This window comes from Cuculus canorus, chromosome 15, assembly GCF_017976375.1.
Source record: "Cuculus canorus isolate bCucCan1 chromosome 15, bCucCan1.pri, whole genome shotgun sequence".
NCBI classification, from domain to species: Eukaryota; Metazoa; Chordata; class Aves; order Cuculiformes; family Cuculidae; genus Cuculus; species Cuculus canorus.
In genome coordinates, this window is record NC_071415.1 from 1151907 (window position 1) to 1170458 (window position 18552).

The window sequence follows — 18552 nt, forward strand, 5'->3', positions numbered from 1 at the left end:
GAAAATTCCTACCAACAGCTCTGCAGTATTGCCTTTGTGTCCAAGGACACAGTATTTCTGCTGCACCCAAGAGCTCTGTTCTGGAGCTAAATATTTTGATCTAAAATGGGATTGGTGGGAAAAAGTGAAGTAAAGGAATTCATATTTTTCCCCTCTTAGTCTACTGTCCCAAGTGTGAAAAACCTGTTGAGCCTTTTATTGGAGCCTATATTTCATGTGTATTACAGTAATGATGAGCTTATCTGCCCAAAATTCACAGCCCTTCTCTTCACACTGCATGTATTTGTTACTAGGGTAGTTTCTGTCCTGTAGAATCAAAGGCCGAGTTTCCCACTTGGCATCTCAGTGTTGTTCTGTCCTTTGGCAGAATATAAACCATATAAATACATGCATGTTCTGTTGATTCTTGGCATGATTTGTGTTATCATTTGTCCTTTATTGATTTTCTGTTTTCTCTTCTCCTTTCTTTTTTACAGCCCTTTTAGGGTCTCCAGCTGGTGGAATCCAGAATTCCATCGGTTCTGTTGGCACAGGCCAGCAGAATACTCCGTCGCTAAGTAATCCTAATCCAATTGACCCCAGCTCCATGCAGCGAGCCTACGCTGCTCTCGGACTGCCATACGGCAACCAGCCTCAGACGCAGCTGCAGCCGCAGGTACAAGGCCAGCAGCCGGCCCAGCCCCAGGCCCACCAGCAGATGAGGACCATTAATGCACTGGGTAGGTGGAGAAAATACCAAGAAACCAAGGGGTTGAAATGAACTAAACTGTTGCATTTTTAGGATAGTCTAGTATTTCACTGGATCAGAGTGGTGCCTTTCTGTTCCTGTTGGTTGGTAACTTAGAATTCTACTTTTCGTAAACACTGCCATTTATTTACTTTTGAATATTAGCAGGTTTTGAATATATTACTTCTGCCAAATAGCAGTTGGTTTAGTTTCCTTTGAAGTATAGCGCATAGCTTGCTGCCCTCTAAACAGTAAGAACTGCTGAAGGATTTTAGTTTGTTTAACAAGTATTTCACGTGTTTTAGCACGCAGTTCTGTCTCAAATGCAAATTTCTTTCTGGAGCTTAATTGTAGTTGTATGTTACTTTTACCTTATCAACTAGTCTTATGAGCTTGGGAATTTTAAATTTTAATAGGCCATATTTTGTAGAAAAAAAAAATGTTCAGCCTGAAAGTACTGATTCCATAAGTAGCTACAGGTGTGCACCACAGCAGCTATTTTCTATTTCCTTCATTAACCAGTTGTGTCAGTTGAGCATAGTTTTGCCCTGTTGTCAAAATTGTGAACTGCATAACCATGTTGTTTTTACTTTTGTCCCAAAGGAGCCAACCAGATGAACCTTCCCGCTGGAGGAATAACAACAGACCAGCAAGCCAGTCTAATTTCTGAAACCGCTCTTCCAACATCCCTTGGGACAAACAAGTAATGCATGCCTCTTCATTCTTGCTCAATTAAGCATTTATTTACATGCTTATGAGTGTAAATAAAGAGAATGCTTTAGAAACTAATGGTATTGGCATGGAAATGATCAGTTGCATCTATAGCTGCGCTCTTCTGTCCTGTTTCACTTGTCTCTACCGCTTGTCCCCCTTTACTTAGTAGTTTTAAATGAATCCCAACAGAAGAGTAGTTTGTATTTTTAAGTGTACAAATACCTTAGCAGTTGTGATTCCTCGTTGTTCATATGCTGAATGGAAACTCCTGAGCTTTGCTGCTTTAGGCATTGCAGTTTATTGTTATCCAAATTTCACTTAGAGAATGTTTAATGCGGTAGCTGGGAGTGATGAAAGAAAAAATTACTTTAAGCATCAAACAACAAACACACGACAAAACTCTGCATCCTTGTACTGTAGCAGTCTCTTTTTGTTTTAGCCCCCTAATGAATGACGGCACAAATTCTGGCAATGTCGGAAACCTCAGCTCAATGCCAACGGCTGCACCTCCTTCCAGTACCGGGGTAAGGAAAGCATGGCATGAACATGTCACTCAGGACCTGCGCAATCATTTAGTGCACAAACTGTAAGTATTGACCAAAGCTGCCCCTTTTCTCTGAATGTTTTTAAAGAATTCCAACACAGCAGTTCTACCATTAAGCTGAAAAGTTGTTGAGCCAAGTTATCAGTAGTGGCTCTCTGATGCTGGGCCCTGGAGGATGAACCATTACCTTTAACCTTCCTCCTCAGTTTGTTCTTCATGCTCGTTAAGGAGTGGGAGTGAAAATTGGTTTATATTGCCAGTAAATTTGCTCTGCTGTAGTGAACAAGTATTGAAACTCTAGGCTGTTAAACCTCATATGTTTTTCATCATCTAATTCATTTAATCTTGTAGAAAATAGTACAATATTGATTTTTAAAAAAAAAAAAATTTTTTGATACGTTTGTACATGTTTGATGTGTAAGGAGATGTCCAGGGTGAATATCATAAAGCTGTATTAATTGGGTTTTTTCCCTCTGAAGAATCTTTCTTTCACTTTTTCTCTGCTCTTGTAGTGTCCAAGCCATCTTCCCCACTCCTGATCCGGCAGCACTGAAGGATCGCCGCATGGAGAACTTGGTGGCTTACGCCAGGAAGGTGGAAGGAGATATGTATGAATCTGCTAATAGCAGGGTATGTTGCTTCAGCCCAGCTACTCGATAGACATTCAACAGTAGTGGTATCAAAGATCTCTTAAGCATAATGGAAACCATAGAGAATTATTTCACTGCTCTCTTGATGAGGAAAGCTAAGCTTTCTCTCTGTGACATTGTTTGTATAGTCCCAAGCCATCTGATTAATATCACTCCAAGCTAATTCGCTCCCGTCAGCTCCGTGAAAAATAGACAACATCATCCCAGCCCTATTTACATTCCTCCTGAAAGTGTGGTCGGGGTGCACGAAGATATGCACGAAGATAGGAGCACAGCTTGGAGTCCTCAGTGTTTCCCTTGCTAACTTTCTCCTTTCTGGAAGTGTGTGTAAATAGTAGCTTTAAAACTTTCTTAATGTTTTAAAGCTGGAGGTTTTCTCTAGGGCTCAGTCCTGTTCTACTGCTTATCTTTTACTCACACTGTCAGAATTGTTTCTCCTCTGCTCAGCAGCGCCAAGAGTGGTTCAGCTGAGACACACAGCTGTTTCGTGTCTCGATATAATAAGTCATCAGTTTGCCCACATTGATCCTTGTCTGTGGGAAACAACAGAATTCCGGTTCTTGTTCGTGATTTTTACTCTGCCTGCAAAGAGGTGTCGTTTCAAATCTGTTACTCAGAGGGGCAAACCTCTAGTGACTGACACACCGAGGATACTCCTTTGCGATGACACTTCGGTGATTCTGTTGTAAAGGGACCACTCCCTGAAAGTTTGTCTGGCAAAGACCCTGCCTGATCACTGTGTCAGGATCCCTTCTTAATGGAAGGTGAGAGCATCTAAAAAGAGTAGTTGGTGACATTTCAGGTGATAATCATCCAGTAAGTCAGGAACACTCAGTCTGCCCCTCTCAGACCATCTCCCAGCAGTGACAATATATTCTTGTGGTTACCAAGAGGTTGTTCAGCGAGGAAGACTTGTGTGTGATCCCTTGGCAGCTCTAGAGGGAACGAGGGTTTCATGGACATCCGTAGGTGTCAAAACGCCCTCTCAGTAAGAATGAACATAGTAGCTTCTGGTTGTAAATTAAATGTCTTCTGACCTCTGTGCCAGACAAATACCTAAGAAGTATCTTCTCTTCACTCCTTAAAAAAGGCTGTCAGAGTCTCCTTGCCAAAAGTCTCTTTTGTGGGAATTCATCTCATGTATTTGACTCCAAGCAGCAAACTTGGAAGAACGGAGTAGTTCAGAATGTATTAATGATGCCGTATGGAATTGCATCCTTCTTTCTGAGCAATGTCCGTTCTACTTTGAAGGACGAATTAGTATGAGATGTAGTCGTAAGCAGTTTGACTTGGGTTTAGTAGCCTGTGCTCCTTGTGAACCTGTCCTTATTCAGGAACCTTTGCAATGTGAAAGTAGCATGATATTAAATTAACACGTAGGAAAGGAAAAGTGAAGTGTCTTGAGCAGGAGAAGGGAAAGGGTTGTAGTAGGTTTAAAATAGACTGCAGAAAGTGTCTGCACTGATGGATTTTTGAGACTTTTGGAGGAAAGTGACCTAAAACCAAAGCTTTATATTGCAACACTGGACTTGAACCAGGTTGATGAATACCTGTCTCATTAGTTTTCTGAATGAACCTAATCCTACTGTAATAAATTCCAGTTCTGGTGAGAATTGGATGAAGACAAAATGATAGTGGGACAAGCACCATTCCTTCACCCTTGGCACACGGGTTTTAAGAGCATTAGTGACCCCACAAAAGAAATGTAGTCTTGAGGGTTTGTGGGGGTTTTTGCCTTTCCAAGGTGCATAATTTCATGTGTGTCCAGAAATTACTGACAAACAAAATTGTCTGCCTTGCTGTGCACTGTGACTGTCATCTCTGATCTGTTGTCAATCTGGATGGAGTGAAATGGATTTTTCATCTTGTACTGATGTAGTGTTTGCTTGTCTGTGCCTGTGGACTATTTTTCACTCATATGCCTCATTCCTCTGGGGTTTGGTTTATTCCCTGCAATGACTGTCGCTAGGCAGACTCTTTAGGAAAAGAGCACTTCCTTTCTCTATGTAAAAATTGATCTGTCCTTAATATCAGTCTCCTGAAGTTTATTCAGCATAAGATTGCTGGGAACGTGATTTTACTTTGAGTGTGGTTTAGTGGAAATGTTTATTATGAACGTAAAATTTGAAAATTATTAACACTTGGAAACTAAATCACAGCTTCCTGTTTCTTATCAAAACAACAGAAAACCTGCAGTCTTCTCTGTCTGCTAATCTACTCAGAGTAGATGTGAAGGACGGCCATGAAGCGAACTCTCTTGTGTTTTCTGAAGGCTTGGTTTTTCCTTTTCTGCGTTAAAGCAGTGATGGGACTGTCTCAGTTCAATAGAATTCTGAAAAGAAATATTTCCTTCTCAGATAGGCAGGTGTATACCTAAAAACCTGAACCACATGATGGTGTTCTGGTAGCCTCCGTGAGTTCTTGTACTGCTTTCTCACACTTGAGACACTGAGTATATTGGGTTTTTTTTCTCTTTTAGGATGAATACTATCATTTATTAGCAGAGAAAATCTATAAGATACAGAAGGAGCTGGAGGAGAAACGGCGGTCTCGCCTGCACAAACAAGGGATGCTGGGGAACCAGCCAGCCTTACAGACGCCGGGCCCCCAGCCCCCCGGGATCCCCCAGGTGGCTGCTGCCATGGGCCAGGCACAGGCCGTGCGGCCGCCCAGTGAGTACGGCTGCCGGAGGCACTTTTGCCTCTCGGCTGTAGCTCTGCACGCTTTCTGGCTTTGGCCTCTTGTGCAGATCTTGCGTTTGTATTTTGAATTATTCTTTGCTAACCGTTCTTCTGTTTTGTTGCAGATGGACCTATGTCCATGCCAACCGTGCCTATAAGTCGTATGCAGGTTTCTCAAGGTATCTATGCTTTCCTCTCTAATTGCAATTTGTGGGTTCAAAGTTATTGTTAGGGGGAAAAGATGTTCTTCTGTTTTTCTTTTGGAGTTGAGGGAACTACTGGGTCTCCCTTTGCTCAGCATCGGTCTTTGTTGTTGCCTTGTGACAAGAACTGTCTCGGTGCAGTCTTGTCATAAGAACTGACAATGTGTGCCCAGCACTTTGCTAACGATTGGGAATTAATTCAGTCCTTTCAAAAACAGGAGAGCGTAAGCAAGAATAGTGTGGATAATCTCATTTAAAACACTGTAACGGCAGCGGGGGAGGAAGGTGTTGGCATGTTTTGCTCAGTTAATTAGCCAAAAATACACCTGTAGCTGGAAACTTGGCACCTTAATCCTAGAGTCTGTGTAGCTAATGATATCTTCTCTTGGTTTCTGATGCACGGTGCATCTAAAAAAGCCTCGTGAGTTGTTTGTAGCATTGATGGCTGCCATCCCTAATTTAGGCTGCTGTGGGCTCCTGGGCGGCCGTTTTCTGAAAAATACAAACCCGTGACTTCTGGGTGCTTCAAGTTTGTCCAAAAAAGTGACCCTGGTTCTTTTATTCCTTGGCTCAGAGTTAGCAGTAAGTTGAAACTTGTGTTGGAATGTCCTTCAGAAGTTACAGCCTTGGAAAGTTCATTTCAGTGGGAGGAAAAGTTGATAGCAAGAGTAGCTCCATAATGATTTCTTCACTCCATGATTCCTGTTAGACTGTTTCAGATTTGGGAGGGGTTAAATGGTTTGGTTGAAAAGCACAGAGCCTCTTTCAGTATGCTGCTGGCTTTTGTCCTGATTTGAGGCTGAGTTGCCTTCCTATATACAATCTGTTTGCATATTGTATTCAGCCATTTCAATGAGTAAGACAGTGCTCTCTCAAACCAAATGCCTGGGTTTAAGAAACCGTCCCAAGGTATTATTTACCAACAGCATCCTGTCTTTGCACATCATCCACACTCTCTGCCTTTTGCATAATTTTATTTTTAGCCACCAGAAGTTACGTTTCACCCTAACCGATATTCTGAATACTTGTTGCATCTTGATTTGTCTCTTCAGCCAAGTAATTGCAACAAACTTAAATGAAAAAGATGAAGTGCAGGGCAGTCAAACTGTAGTTATGATAAATGTTAGTTTTATAGTAGAGTATACGTACATAAATCCTGATGACTTGTTTCTAATGAGCTGTTTTGGGGGTGCATTTGCAGGAATGAATCAGTTTAACCCCATGTCCATAGGGAATGTACAGATGCCACAAGCGCCCATGGGACCCCGTGCAGCCTCTGCAATGAACCATCCTGTACAGATGAACAACATGGGCGCTGTTCCTGCGGTTTGTACCTCTTGTTACCAAGTTCTCAAAATGCATTGTTTGCGTTTAGCAGCGTTAATGCTGCTCCGAGAAGGCTGTGTCATACAGCAGTACTGCAAATTGTAGGATCATTTCATGGAAACGTAGCGAGTCTGTCGGGCTTTTATTGAGGCGTTTGTTTTCAGTATTTACATGTCTTTTGAAAAAGCTATGGAAGAGCATAGTTCTTCCAGAAAATGTCTTTGCAGTATAGATACCTTCTCTGTTCCTCCATGGAAACATGTTTTTATTCTTTAGAAACACAAATATTTTCAGTTTCTCTGGATTATCTCTGTTAGTTCAGAGAAAAAAATGGAGCTTTAACACTCTTTGAGTTTTGCATATTCCATCTTTAAAAATAACTTCCTCATGAATACTCTGGGGCACATTCTGAGGTTATATACTTATGCCCACTTCCTTTTGGTTTACTGAAGTTGTTTTTCCTTTTATTTCTTGTCCTGTCTCTTGATTAATTACATTGAGAGTATTTTCCATTGTCTTGCTCCGTAGTACTAAATGACATCTTTAATTTGGATGTTAATTTTTAGATGGCGATGTCTCCTTCCCGAATGCCTCAGCCGCAGAACATGATGGGAGCTCACGCCAACAACATGATGGGTCAGGCTCCCACGCAGAACCAGTTCCTGCCCCAGAATCAGTTTCCAGCATCCAGTGGGGCTATAAATGTGAACAATGTAGGCATGGCTCAATCGACAGCCCAGGCCGGGGTGGCACAGGTAAGATGTGTTTTCTAATGCTTGACGTATCAACAGTTAAATATTTTGTTTAAAGTTATTTAATTTATATCTGTTTACTTATTTATATTTCAGTATCTGTTGTTTATTGTAGTCACCCCGATTTGGGGGCATCCTGGGTTACATCTGCTTTTTTCATAAGCTCTTCTGTAACCTATCTGCGTATGTTATCTGGGAGGCAATGACCTGTAATTCCTGATTTAAACTCTAAAATAATACGTGCAGATGAGGTTTCTAGGGGGCATATCAGTAAGTAGTTTATGAATGTTTGCGAGCATTTGCTTTTGACTTTGTGTGGACCTTAGTAGCTAGCTTATAATCAAGAATTACAATAAAGTGGTCGAGGAAGTTCTTTGAAGTTTGTTTTAACTGCTCTGCTTCTGAAGAGAAAACTGGGGTTTTTTTCTGTTATAGCAGTAGTCAGTGAAGCAGCAGTTGTGCTTCTTAGGCAATCTATTTGCTTTTCGGCAGGGAGAGGCTTGTTTTTTTAACTCAGAGGGCCCAAGCAATTTAGGTTAGTTGGGACCTCTAAAATTCTAGTCCAGCCCCATCCTCAAAGGAGAGGGAAGATTTCAGTGCTACTATTTGAGGTACAAGTGTAATTGCTGGAGTTTTGAGAGTCACACATCCATAAGAGAATCTCTCTCTCTCTAGCAGGGGCAGGTTCCCAGTGCTGCTCTGCCCAACTCCATGAACATGCTGGGCCCGCAGAGTGGGCAGCTGCCGTGTCCGCCGGTGACCCAGCCACCCCTACATCAGACTGTGCCTCCCGTGTCCACTGCTGCCGGGATGCCACCCATCCAGCACCCGACGCCGACTGGAATGACTCCTCCTCAGCCAGCAGCACCCACTCAGCCATCAACACCGGTCTCATCTTCAGGGCAAACACCAACACCGACACCGGGTTCCGTTCCAAACGCAACCCAGGCACAAAGCACACCGACAGGGCAGACTGCGGCACAGGCTCAAGTCACGCCGCAGCCTCAGACCCCAGTTCAGCCCCAGTCTGTGCCAACTCCCCAGCCATCCCAGCAGCAGCCAACATCTGTGCAGGCGCAGCCACCTGGCACTCCAGTAAGTACCGGACAGTTGTATTTTCCTGCTGTAGTGGCATTCCATGAAGAGTTCTCCCTGTGTGTAGCACCATGTTGTGAATGCGTAGAGCCCATAGCTGTCAATAGTAGCTTCTACTTTAGACCGGAGGGTTCATTCTATAGATATGTGAAAATATATGTGTGTGTGTATTTTGGATGTTCTCAGCATTGTTTGAAAGAGGGGGGTGTATTGAAGGCCTTCAAACTACTCAAAGTGAAAATGGCAGGAGCGTGCAGAAAGATGAGGCATAACAGGCCTAGTATTGTCTTTGGCCTTAATCACAGTCGGTCTTTTTGATCATGAAATTTGCATAATTTTTTTTGTAAAGCTTTAGTCAGGATGAATGCACGTCAAGGGATGTACAGTGGCTTAATGGGCAGGCATTTTCTCTGTAAGAGAAGCCTCTTTGGGGCAGAGTTCTTCTTGCCTTCTCTAAAGCAGAGTTATTAAATGTCTTATAGCGAAACTTGGCTACAGTGAGCTCCTGTATCCATGTTCTGCACTGTTTTAGAATATCATCTCATGTCTTTTTTGTGCTGTGCATTTTTAGTAAAGGAAAGTATTTCTATCTATGCAGTGTCTTTCTTTTGTACTGTTTTTACAACAGCTATCCCAGGCAGCAGCTAGTATTGATAACAGGGTCCCCACCCCTGCCTCAGTTGCTAGTGCTGATACGAATTCCCAGCAACTAGGACCAGATGCACCAATGCTAGAAATCAAATCAGAAGTTAAAACTGAAGAAACTGAGCCAGAGACTAGTGAGACACAAGTGGAAGCTAAGACTGAGGTAAATGAGATTCTATACAGCTTAACTGAAAGCAGTGACAGCTATAAAAGCACTTAATGATGTGTCTGAATTGGTGAGCTAAGGGGCGAGAGGAGGGTAGTTACTGGAAAGTAACTGTCCTGAGGAAAGCCATGGACGGAGAGTGCTTTGACAATCTCAAACTGATATTTTGATGGCTCCAGTTTGGGTCATGGATGTAACGGTACATCTCGTTGCGTCCTTTCTTAAGGTGGAGGAGGATTTGCAAGGATCTTCACAAGCGAAAGAAGAAACGGATGGGACAGAACTGAAACCAGAGCCAATGGAAATAGATGAAAAGAAGCCTGAAGTAAAAGTAGAAACTAAAGAGGAAGAGGAGAATGGTACTAATGGAACCACTTCACAATCCACGTCGCCATCTCAGCCCCGCAAAAAAAGTATGTGTGTGAGAACACTGAGTTTTTCTTGTGTATTTTATGTTGCTGGCATTTGTTTTCATCAATCTCTGTTCCTGCTGGGACATCTTGTTTTGCACGCATTTTCCAGCACGTGGAGCTCTAGCTGATCCATACCTTTGTGTGATCTATTTTTGAAAGCAGTGTTCTGTTAGTGTTATATGAATCACAGCTGAGAAGAGCCATGTCATGGTGGTCTTGATCTTAGCAGTCGACTCTCAGCGTCCAGTTTTTGCCCAGGACCGAGGCAGTAAGGCAGTGATTGCTGGAGGAATTACATACCTAGCTCTCTCCCTGCACATCCTGGCCAGCGCCCTTTCCAGGGGGTTGTGCATAAACAGAGTGCTCTCTGTAACCGAGGCTATCCATGGCTTTGTTTTTCCATTAGAGGCTCACATGCTGTCTTCATGCGACGGTTCAGCCACCACTGCTCTGAGAGTCAGGTGTGTGAACTCTCCACCTGAACTGTTGTTCCTCGTGGGCTGCTCTAATGCAATAGCCTTAAACTTCAAAGTCATGTGTAGCTTCCAGTGTTCATTGGAAAGCTTTCGCCTCAGAAATCTCTCGTTGTCTTGAATTAATCTATGGTGTTGGCGTAGATTTAGGTGTAGGTTATGTTTGTGCGCTGTATAGATGTCCAAAGGTTACTTGATGGCACTACAGATCTTGAACGGACTTACAGAGACAATTGCAGGCCTCGGGTTAGTAAGAAATAAACAGAAAAGGTTCTTAAGGGAAAAAAGCAAGAAGAGATGACTCCATTTGTAGCACAGGCTCTGTGGGAGCCTGCATCTTGGACTCAAAACCCTTAGCTATTTAAAGAGCTCTATCTCTTATCATCCTGTTCTTTAGATGATGTTTGCTGTGGTGAGGTTTTTGGTTTTGACACTGCGCTGCAAATGTCAGAAAGGGGAAAGTGATGATGTGTTTCATTATTTTGTTCTTCTTCCTTTGCCAAGGGAAGTGCACGTAACTACGTGAGGAGTGTCATGGCTGTGTGCTCTCCAGAGTATGATAGGTCTTAAAGTCTGTGTAGCTTGAATCTTGATCTCTTGTATATGGATTGGGTTGCATTTAATTACCAAGCATAATCTTTTTATAGTGAAACACTGTGAAACACCATGAAACACCTTTTCCTGTTGATTATATTTTCAGTTGGCAGCACAGTGGGCCGGCCAGATGAGCGCCCAGCAGGAGGAACTGGCAGAGCCTATTTCAAACAAAAATATAACCAAAGCAAACAAAAAAACCCCACCAGTTGCATTCCCAGTGGAAAGAATCATTGCTGCTTGTTAGGAGTGTGTTTGCAAGTAAATCGAAGCAAGCAGTTGAAAGAGGAAGATTCTTGTAGCATTAGTCTGTGGAAGAGCTGTGCTCCCGCTCTGCTGATCCAGTCTGGGCTGCCAGCTCCTCCCAACCTCATTTAGTAACACAGTTTTATCTTAGAAATGGTGTCTCTGAGTAATCACATACTCACGTACATGTGCGGCTGAGCAGGTACAAGGGCATACATGGTTTGCATGGGGATGTTTTCTCACCACGTAATTAGTCCAGCTTTATTAGAGCATTTGTATTCGAATGCTAAATAAAACGAGATATTGGAGAGCAAATACTGTGAAGTGTGCTCACTGGTTATATGATATTTTAAAACTACTTATGAGACTTATCTGGAGTTTTTCACGGATCAGAAAAGTACTGGAAACTCCTGCCTTCCCATGTGGCCAGATTCCTGAGGTGTATTCCCCAATCACCGGGGACGCAGGTACCTGCTCAGCTCCTGAGGGGAAGGCTCACTCTGGGTATCCTCACAGAGTGTATGCTGTTAAGGTAACTTAGCAAATTGGAGCCTGACACCTTCGTGTTTGAAAAGATTAATCTTGAGTGACTTCCGTTGTGGAGCTGGGATGTCATCTGCTTGTGCCACCTATCCATGTGTACCACGCGCCCTCAGCCTGGCTATGCTGCCCTTGTAACTAGACCATAACGTGAGTGAAGTGATGGGGAATGCCGTGTGGGCTGGAGAATGGGCGGACAGAATGCCGCTGAGGTCCCACTCTACTCAGTCCACGCACACCCAAGTTGTTGCAGTTGAGCTTTTAAGGATAGTTGCAGGCCCCCCTTCAGCAAGCGTTTGTTCCTCAGCGAGGTTTTGCCTTTGCAGATGGAGGCAACCAAGCTCTTCTAAATTCAGGTTTTGGTTTGGCTCTGCTTTTTCCTCTGTGAGTCTAATATAAGCAAGTCAGGACGGGTTTTGGTTCCTTGCCTCTTTCCTTGCAGTCTTCTCAATAGAAACAGCATAATACTCGTTTGCATGGATCCTGTTTCCTGTTCTCCTTGCAGCTGGCTGCCTTAGTTTGACTCTCAAGATTAGTCTTACTCGTTTCTTCCCTTCTTTATCAGACATAATGATGTGAAACCTGCCAGGGCATAGTTTGGGGGACAGTGTTCAAGTGTTTAACCCTTATTGGTTGGAAGATGTCTTCATCTTCCTTTATGAATGTTCTCCTTAGCAATCCTGAGCAGGATTTCCTTGGTTTGAAAGAAATAAAAAAGGTAAAAAAAAGGTAGTGTTATGCTCTTCTCTGGCAGCTAATACGTCATTGTGATTCAGGCAAAGATCCCTTTTTCTTTTTACCACCCACGCATCCAAGAAGAAGTGGGATAGCGATGTCAGCTCCTTACAAAGATCTTCCAGGAGAACTGAGAGCATTTAATTGTGGAAAAGGGGGAGAGGAGCAAACAGAAACCTCCCTGTTAAATCTGCATATGGGAGGATCCTATGATCAAATGTTCTCTTACTGTTCCTATTCCTTAGAGGCAGGACAGTATTCTTCCTGCTGAAGATGAGGGCATCTTTTCTTTATGCTTTTAGGTGAAGTCATAAATTAAAATATTAACTGGATTTTGATTTTAATTTTTTTCAAACTGAAAGTAGGTTGTGAGCTCTATCAGCAAAGATAATTGGGTTTTAAGGAACTTGGCAAAAGTTGTGCTGAATCTCTGTAGTTTGGGTTTAAATTAAGGTTATTTTGAAAGGTACCCTGGCATAGTGGTGTTTTGTCATAGGGGACATAATACAAGGAGAAATCTCAAAGCAGTGTCAAGTAGGTGGCCAGAATAGATTATTAGAAGGTGCTTTTTGAACTTAAATTTCATTAGATTAAATAATTCAGTTTATCAGGTTATGAACTACCTGAGTCAGAGCAAGATGATTCCAGAAGCAATAGAGAATACTTTTTCTTATGGATGGAGTTTAATATTTCTTTCTGGTCTTGCAAATTCCATAATATAATTTAATGTTGTTTATAAAACTTTGAGAGTAGACGCTAGGGTTCCTTTCACAGGATAGAGCCTGCATGTATGGTGTCAGTAAATTTGGACAGTTGCCATTGTATCGGAACTGAAATTGCAGCAGCTGCAATGATGGAGTTGCATTCTTGTTGTAACAACAAACTTAGGCCTTCTTGGCTCGTCTCTCTTTTAATCTGACAGCTTGGGGTTCAGTTGTAGCAGCTGATCCTGGGGTGTCTGTAAGGGCAGGCCTGCCACAGCCCCTCCGTCAGCTCGCTTCCTCCTTTGCCGTGGTTTGTATGACGTGGGTCGCGTCTTGGCTGTTGTGTGCAGGAGCAGCTGTCCTCTCTCTGGTTAGAGGCAGGGTACCCAGACAGTATTGCTGTTTTCATCCTGACTAACAAATTTCCAGGGGCTGCATCTACAAATGGCTAAAAAACCCAAGAGCTTAATGCTTCAGGAATTTTTTGGGTAAGGTCAACTTAATTTCTTGTTTTGCTTTATTTGTGTTTGTAATTTCAGTGAGAACAGTTGAGAAAAGCCGTCCTCTCAGAAACATCACTCAAATGAAAAAGGAAAAGAACAAACCTTTTTAAAAATTGTAGATTTTTAACTGAAAGTCCCAAAAAGCAATTTGTATCTTACTGAAATACCATTTGAATGACAAAAGCAATGATCAGCCTCGAAGGGGTCACTGTAGCCCTGTTGATTTAAGTGCTTTCAACAGAACTCCTAATTGCTCCCTTTTATTGGTATCGTTCTCGTTCCAGCCAGGTAGATAAATATAAGATGCCATCCGCCTTTCCTTAGTTGTCTTTTATTTCTGAATAACAGGCATTCTTCTGTATCTAAAGACTCTGTTCCTAAGGAAATAAATGTAATTTATTACATTGCCGAGATGTTCAGAGAGCTCTCAAAGTTATCATTATTTTTCAGAAAATGCATTGCCTTTCTTGTCCTTGTCACCCGCTGTTGAAAGAAGCATGGCTGTTGCCATGCCACTGTTGCCAAGTGGCGGTAATGATGCATATAAATCTGGAAGTATTAACACGTTCAAAATCAATTAACAGTCCATCTGACCAGGACTGTTTGTATACTATGGCCAGAACATTCCTGTGCCGGCTCTCAAGACATCTGATTACTCTGTAGAGCTGGCTCTTTGGCCCTGTCCATCGCGGTGGTTTGTGCTGGGAAATTCTTGGCTAGGAAATGGCAAACAAGGCTAGAAAGGAGGGAGGGGAAAATACACTTGGCTTTTCTCTGAAGGGTTAAGCAAATGAATTAATTTGGGTTTGGATAAGTTCTTTTCTTTATGCTCTAAAATATATATCATTATGGTCTCCAGGTGTTCCTCTCTCCTTAGTCTGGGAGTATCACCTACTGTGATTTGAGTAAACATAAAGGCTGTGCAGCAGCCTCTCAGTTGTAAGATTTGCCTCTGATCGGCTGTGCAGATCAGGAAATCCCTCTTAAGGGTTCTGTGTTAACGTAGTTCAGTATTTTTTTTAGTGGAGTATGGAGGTTAGGAAACCTGGAAGGGAATGTTCTAACCTTTCTGACTTTCGTTAACAGTTTTCAAACCTGAGGAGCTGCGCCAGGCGCTCATGCCAACCCTGGAAGCTTTGTACCGGCAGGACCCAGAGTCTCTCCCTTTCAGACAGCCTGTGGATCCCCAGCTTTTAGGGATTCCGGTGAGTTGGCATTAAAAAATTGTGAAATGTTTTTGTGTTTTCTATTTGCTGACATAAACATTTAATCTTTTCTGTATGACATGTTGTGAACCATTGACATCATAAAACTAAAGAACTTTGTGTGTGTTTGAAGGACTACTTTGACATCGTGAAGAATCCCATGGATCTTTCAACCATTAAGCGTAAATTGGATACGGGGCAGTACCAGGAGCCCTGGCAGTATGTGGACGATGTTTGGCTGATGTTTAACAATGCCTGGCTTTACAATCGCAAGACTTCCAGGGTCTATAAGTTTTGCACTAAACTGGCAGAGGTGTTTGAACAGGAAATTGATCCTGTTATGCAATCACTCGGCTACTGCTGTGGGCGCAAGGTACGTATTCCAGCAATGGAGCAGTGTTCTTCCAAAGACCTTAGCTTGGTTAATCAAATACAGTATTAGATTTGCATACTCTTGTTTAAAAATTAAAATACTGGGGATTGCTAAATGTTTGGCTTTATTGTAAGCACGCTATGAGCTAAAAAAGGTAGACAGCATCTTTCTTGCTGCTGTTCTATCATTATTGTTGCATTTTCTCCCCGAGAGAACACCTTCTTTGGTCCTAAGCAATATTAAAATGCTTTTTCCAAGACCGTTGCAATAAAGTAGGTGGTTAGAGGATCAGCTATTTAGCTTGTATTGTTAATAATTATAGTTAAATTGAGAGCTGTGCTGATGTATTTACAATAGCTTGGAAGAGTGTGATAAACACAATGTATGGTGATACCTGTGAGTGTCAGGTTTGACTTGATCATTACCCTAAGATCGCATTGTAAATCTCCTCTCACTGTTGCTTTCCAGTATGAGTTCTCTCCGCAGACCTTGTGCTGCTACGGCAAGCAGCTGTGTACTATTCCTCGTGATGCTGCCTACTACAGCTACCAGAATAGGTAAGTCCCTGGCTGGTTTTGTTCCTTATTCAGTGAGATCCTTTGAGCTCTCTGCACGTATGGAAAAGGAGGAGAGTTATTAGCTTTTTCTTTCCTTTGTCAGCTAAGCTAGGAAAAAAACATTGTTATAGCTTTGTGCGCTGTCCTTTTGCAGTGACTCCTGAGTTTCCCCCCACTGTATATAGCTTGCTGTTAGTGAGGATGCACCACGGAGGTAGAAGTAGAGTTGTCGGTGTTTCCCCCAAAATGAGTAGTGGGGCTCATTGGAGATAGAAGGGCAGGACAGGAAAAGGGCACCGAGAAACTATGTTCTGGGAGAACTGTGAAAATGTGCGTGTTTGCTTTCAGATTAGTGTCTTGAATTTGCAAAGGAAAGGATACAACGATTGATGGCAAGACTCATTTTCTCTATTCGTAGGTAGTAGTTAATTCTATTTAAATAGCATTAAATACTACCCAGACTCCAAGACAAGCTATGAAAACAATCATTACTATTTTTTTTAATTAATATTAGGATTTGGTGGTTGTGTGATTATTAAAACTATTATGTTATATTAATTTTCCATTTAATACTAAAATCAACAGTGCTATAATAACAAAGCAAACTTGGCTTTGGTTTTGGTTTCTCAGACCCTGTCCCCCACCCCAAGACAGTTACAAAACGTAGCTGGGCTAAGACACAAACTTCTTTTTCCTTGTTTTGAACAAAGTTCTGATTTGCTTTCTAGAAGCTTGGCGATCTCTAAGTCTTGCCAGCTTTGAAGTGTGCAGTGCACTGTCATCTGAACTGGAGTCAGGGAACTGATTCAGAGAGTCAGTGCTTGCATTAGAGCGATCCCTGCATCCCCAAACGTGCTGTACGTTGGTGCGAGAGCGGTGTGCGCTGCTCGGCTGAAGCAGCATGGTGTGGGCGATGAAAACACCGCCCCTTACATTGTCTGTGGGGTCTTCAGTGGCCTTTGTGAGGCAGAGAGCATTGATGCGGAGGAATATAAATTCATGAGCTCTCATAAAAGGTTTTATACTGCCACTGTGAAAAAAAGTAAGTCTGGAGAGAAATAAAGCAATTAAGATGCAATTAAAGGGATAGTACCTCAGTACTGGGTGTGAGGAAAAATAACCCTTAAACACCAACTTTGTGTGGTAGGATGTCAAATAGTTTCCATGTTATGCATCCAGTACTGTAGTTGGAAAGATCAGCAGCTTCAAAAACATTGAATAAGGGGTCATTTTTCTTTCAGTTATAGCTTTAAATCATTTTAATTACTTGGTGAAAGGCAGTGTTGGTTGCTAGCAAGAAGTACAGGGTTGATGGGGCAGTGGCTTCCCCTGGACTCAGTGATGCAGTATTTCATTTTCCTGCCCATTAAAGATGCGATCGTCCATTCACAATTAGTTTAGCCTAAAAGGGAGGTGGTTTGTCCAAGCAACAGCAGGCAGCAGCAGGACAGAAGTAGGTGTAGATCCTGTCCAGCCAGTTGCCTTGAGAAAGGATTGTAGTTGGGGATTGGGGTTTGAGTTGGGGGATGGGGGGTGAGGTTCTTCATTTCAGGCCAACTAAATTGAGCAGTGAATGGGGTTTTGGGTTGGGTTTCTTAACAAAATACTTCTGAAGATCAATCACCTTATTTTGAAACGTGCATTTGGACTGTCAGATCGTAGAAAGCCCTTGTTCGTTCATTGCTCTAAAACCGTCAGATGAGCAGTTTCTTCTGACAGTGATTGTCACATCTTAAGATTTTTTAACAAGTAGCAAATCATTGCAAAACAAATTCTGTGGCTCGAGCAGATCTTTAATTGGTGAAATGTTCTTGACTACTTTGATTTATGGAACAGACAAAATTGGATGCACTTAAGTCCAGTGTATCACACAGCTAAGTTACAGCTATGAATATTTAGGCACCATTGAATAAACAAACTCTGGCACAGCAGTTCCATGATTAAAAGTTAATTATTTGGTATAGGCCTCTTTGGCTTCCATAATCAGACAGAAGTTTAGGTTAAGAAGTTTAGGTTCAGAAAATGTACTTCACCTGTGAATATTCAGTTGAAAAAAACCCATCGGTATTTCCTATCAGTTGCTGGCATCCATCACTAATTTAGAATTTCCTTTGAATGCAGTTTAATGACAGTTGGAAATTCAGCTGTTAATGCAGAGATTGAGCATTCTCTGGACTTTGGTATTGCACCGTAACGTTACTCTTTACTAAATGGGAATCAGTCACCTGCACAGTCTGCATTTGAAAAGCTTTTCATTGTTGGTGTGTTGCAATAAGTACATCCTTTGGATTTCCTGGCACTGTTACAACTAGAACATTGAGCGCTTTCCATGGGTTTTGTTGAATATTTGTAGTCACATTCAGTCAATGAGTTCCAAGCAGGTCTCCATTTCTGAGGCTTCATATTCATAAGCTACAGCTATTGTTTCACCTTGGTTACGTTATGGACAAATGTTCATGCTCTTCAGATGATTCATTGTCCTTGTATTTCAATCTTTATTTCCTCCTGTTAATACCATCGATTAAGGCTTGACTCTCGCTAGCATTAGGCTTCGGTTCTGCAGCGTGTGAAATCCGTGCTCCCCTTTGGGTCTGCGGGTCACTGGAGCACATGCTTAACACGCTGTCAAACCGAAGGGCCCAGCCCTGCAAGATGGAGCTTCCCGCAGCCACGGCGGAACAGAGGTGCAATATCTGTACTAGTGGA

The 18552-nt window shown here is 42.4% G+C and overlaps 1 protein-coding gene across 5 annotated transcripts in view; it reads left to right on the top strand.

Annotated features, from left to right (window-relative positions):
• The window catches only part of CREBBP (CREB binding protein), a 92079-nt gene that overhangs the window by 52968 nt on the left and 20559 nt on the right, over positions 1–18552 (top strand). For 2 of the 5 annotated variants that reach the window (XM_054080490.1, XM_054080493.1), the window contains 14 exons: positions 477–719; positions 1331–1430; positions 1881–2027; positions 2498–2615; positions 5115–5307; positions 5442–5495; positions 6721–6845; positions 7412–7600; positions 8273–8692; positions 9321–9500; positions 9730–9916; positions 14798–14916; positions 15050–15289; positions 15758–15846. In XM_054080490.1, the coding sequence (XP_053936465.1) occupies positions 477–719; positions 1331–1430; positions 1881–2027; positions 2498–2615; positions 5115–5307; positions 5442–5495; positions 6721–6845; positions 7412–7600; positions 8273–8692; positions 9321–9500; positions 9730–9916; positions 14798–14916; positions 15050–15289; positions 15758–15846 (2404 nt within the window). The remainder of the gene's footprint in view (positions 1–476; positions 720–1330; positions 1431–1880; positions 2028–2497; positions 2616–5114; positions 5308–5441; positions 5496–6720; positions 6846–7411; positions 7601–8272; positions 8693–9320; positions 9501–9729; positions 9917–14797; positions 14917–15049; positions 15290–15757; positions 15847–18552) is intronic. The other 3 variants (XM_054080491.1, XM_054080492.1, XM_054080494.1) reach the window with 3 other exon arrangements.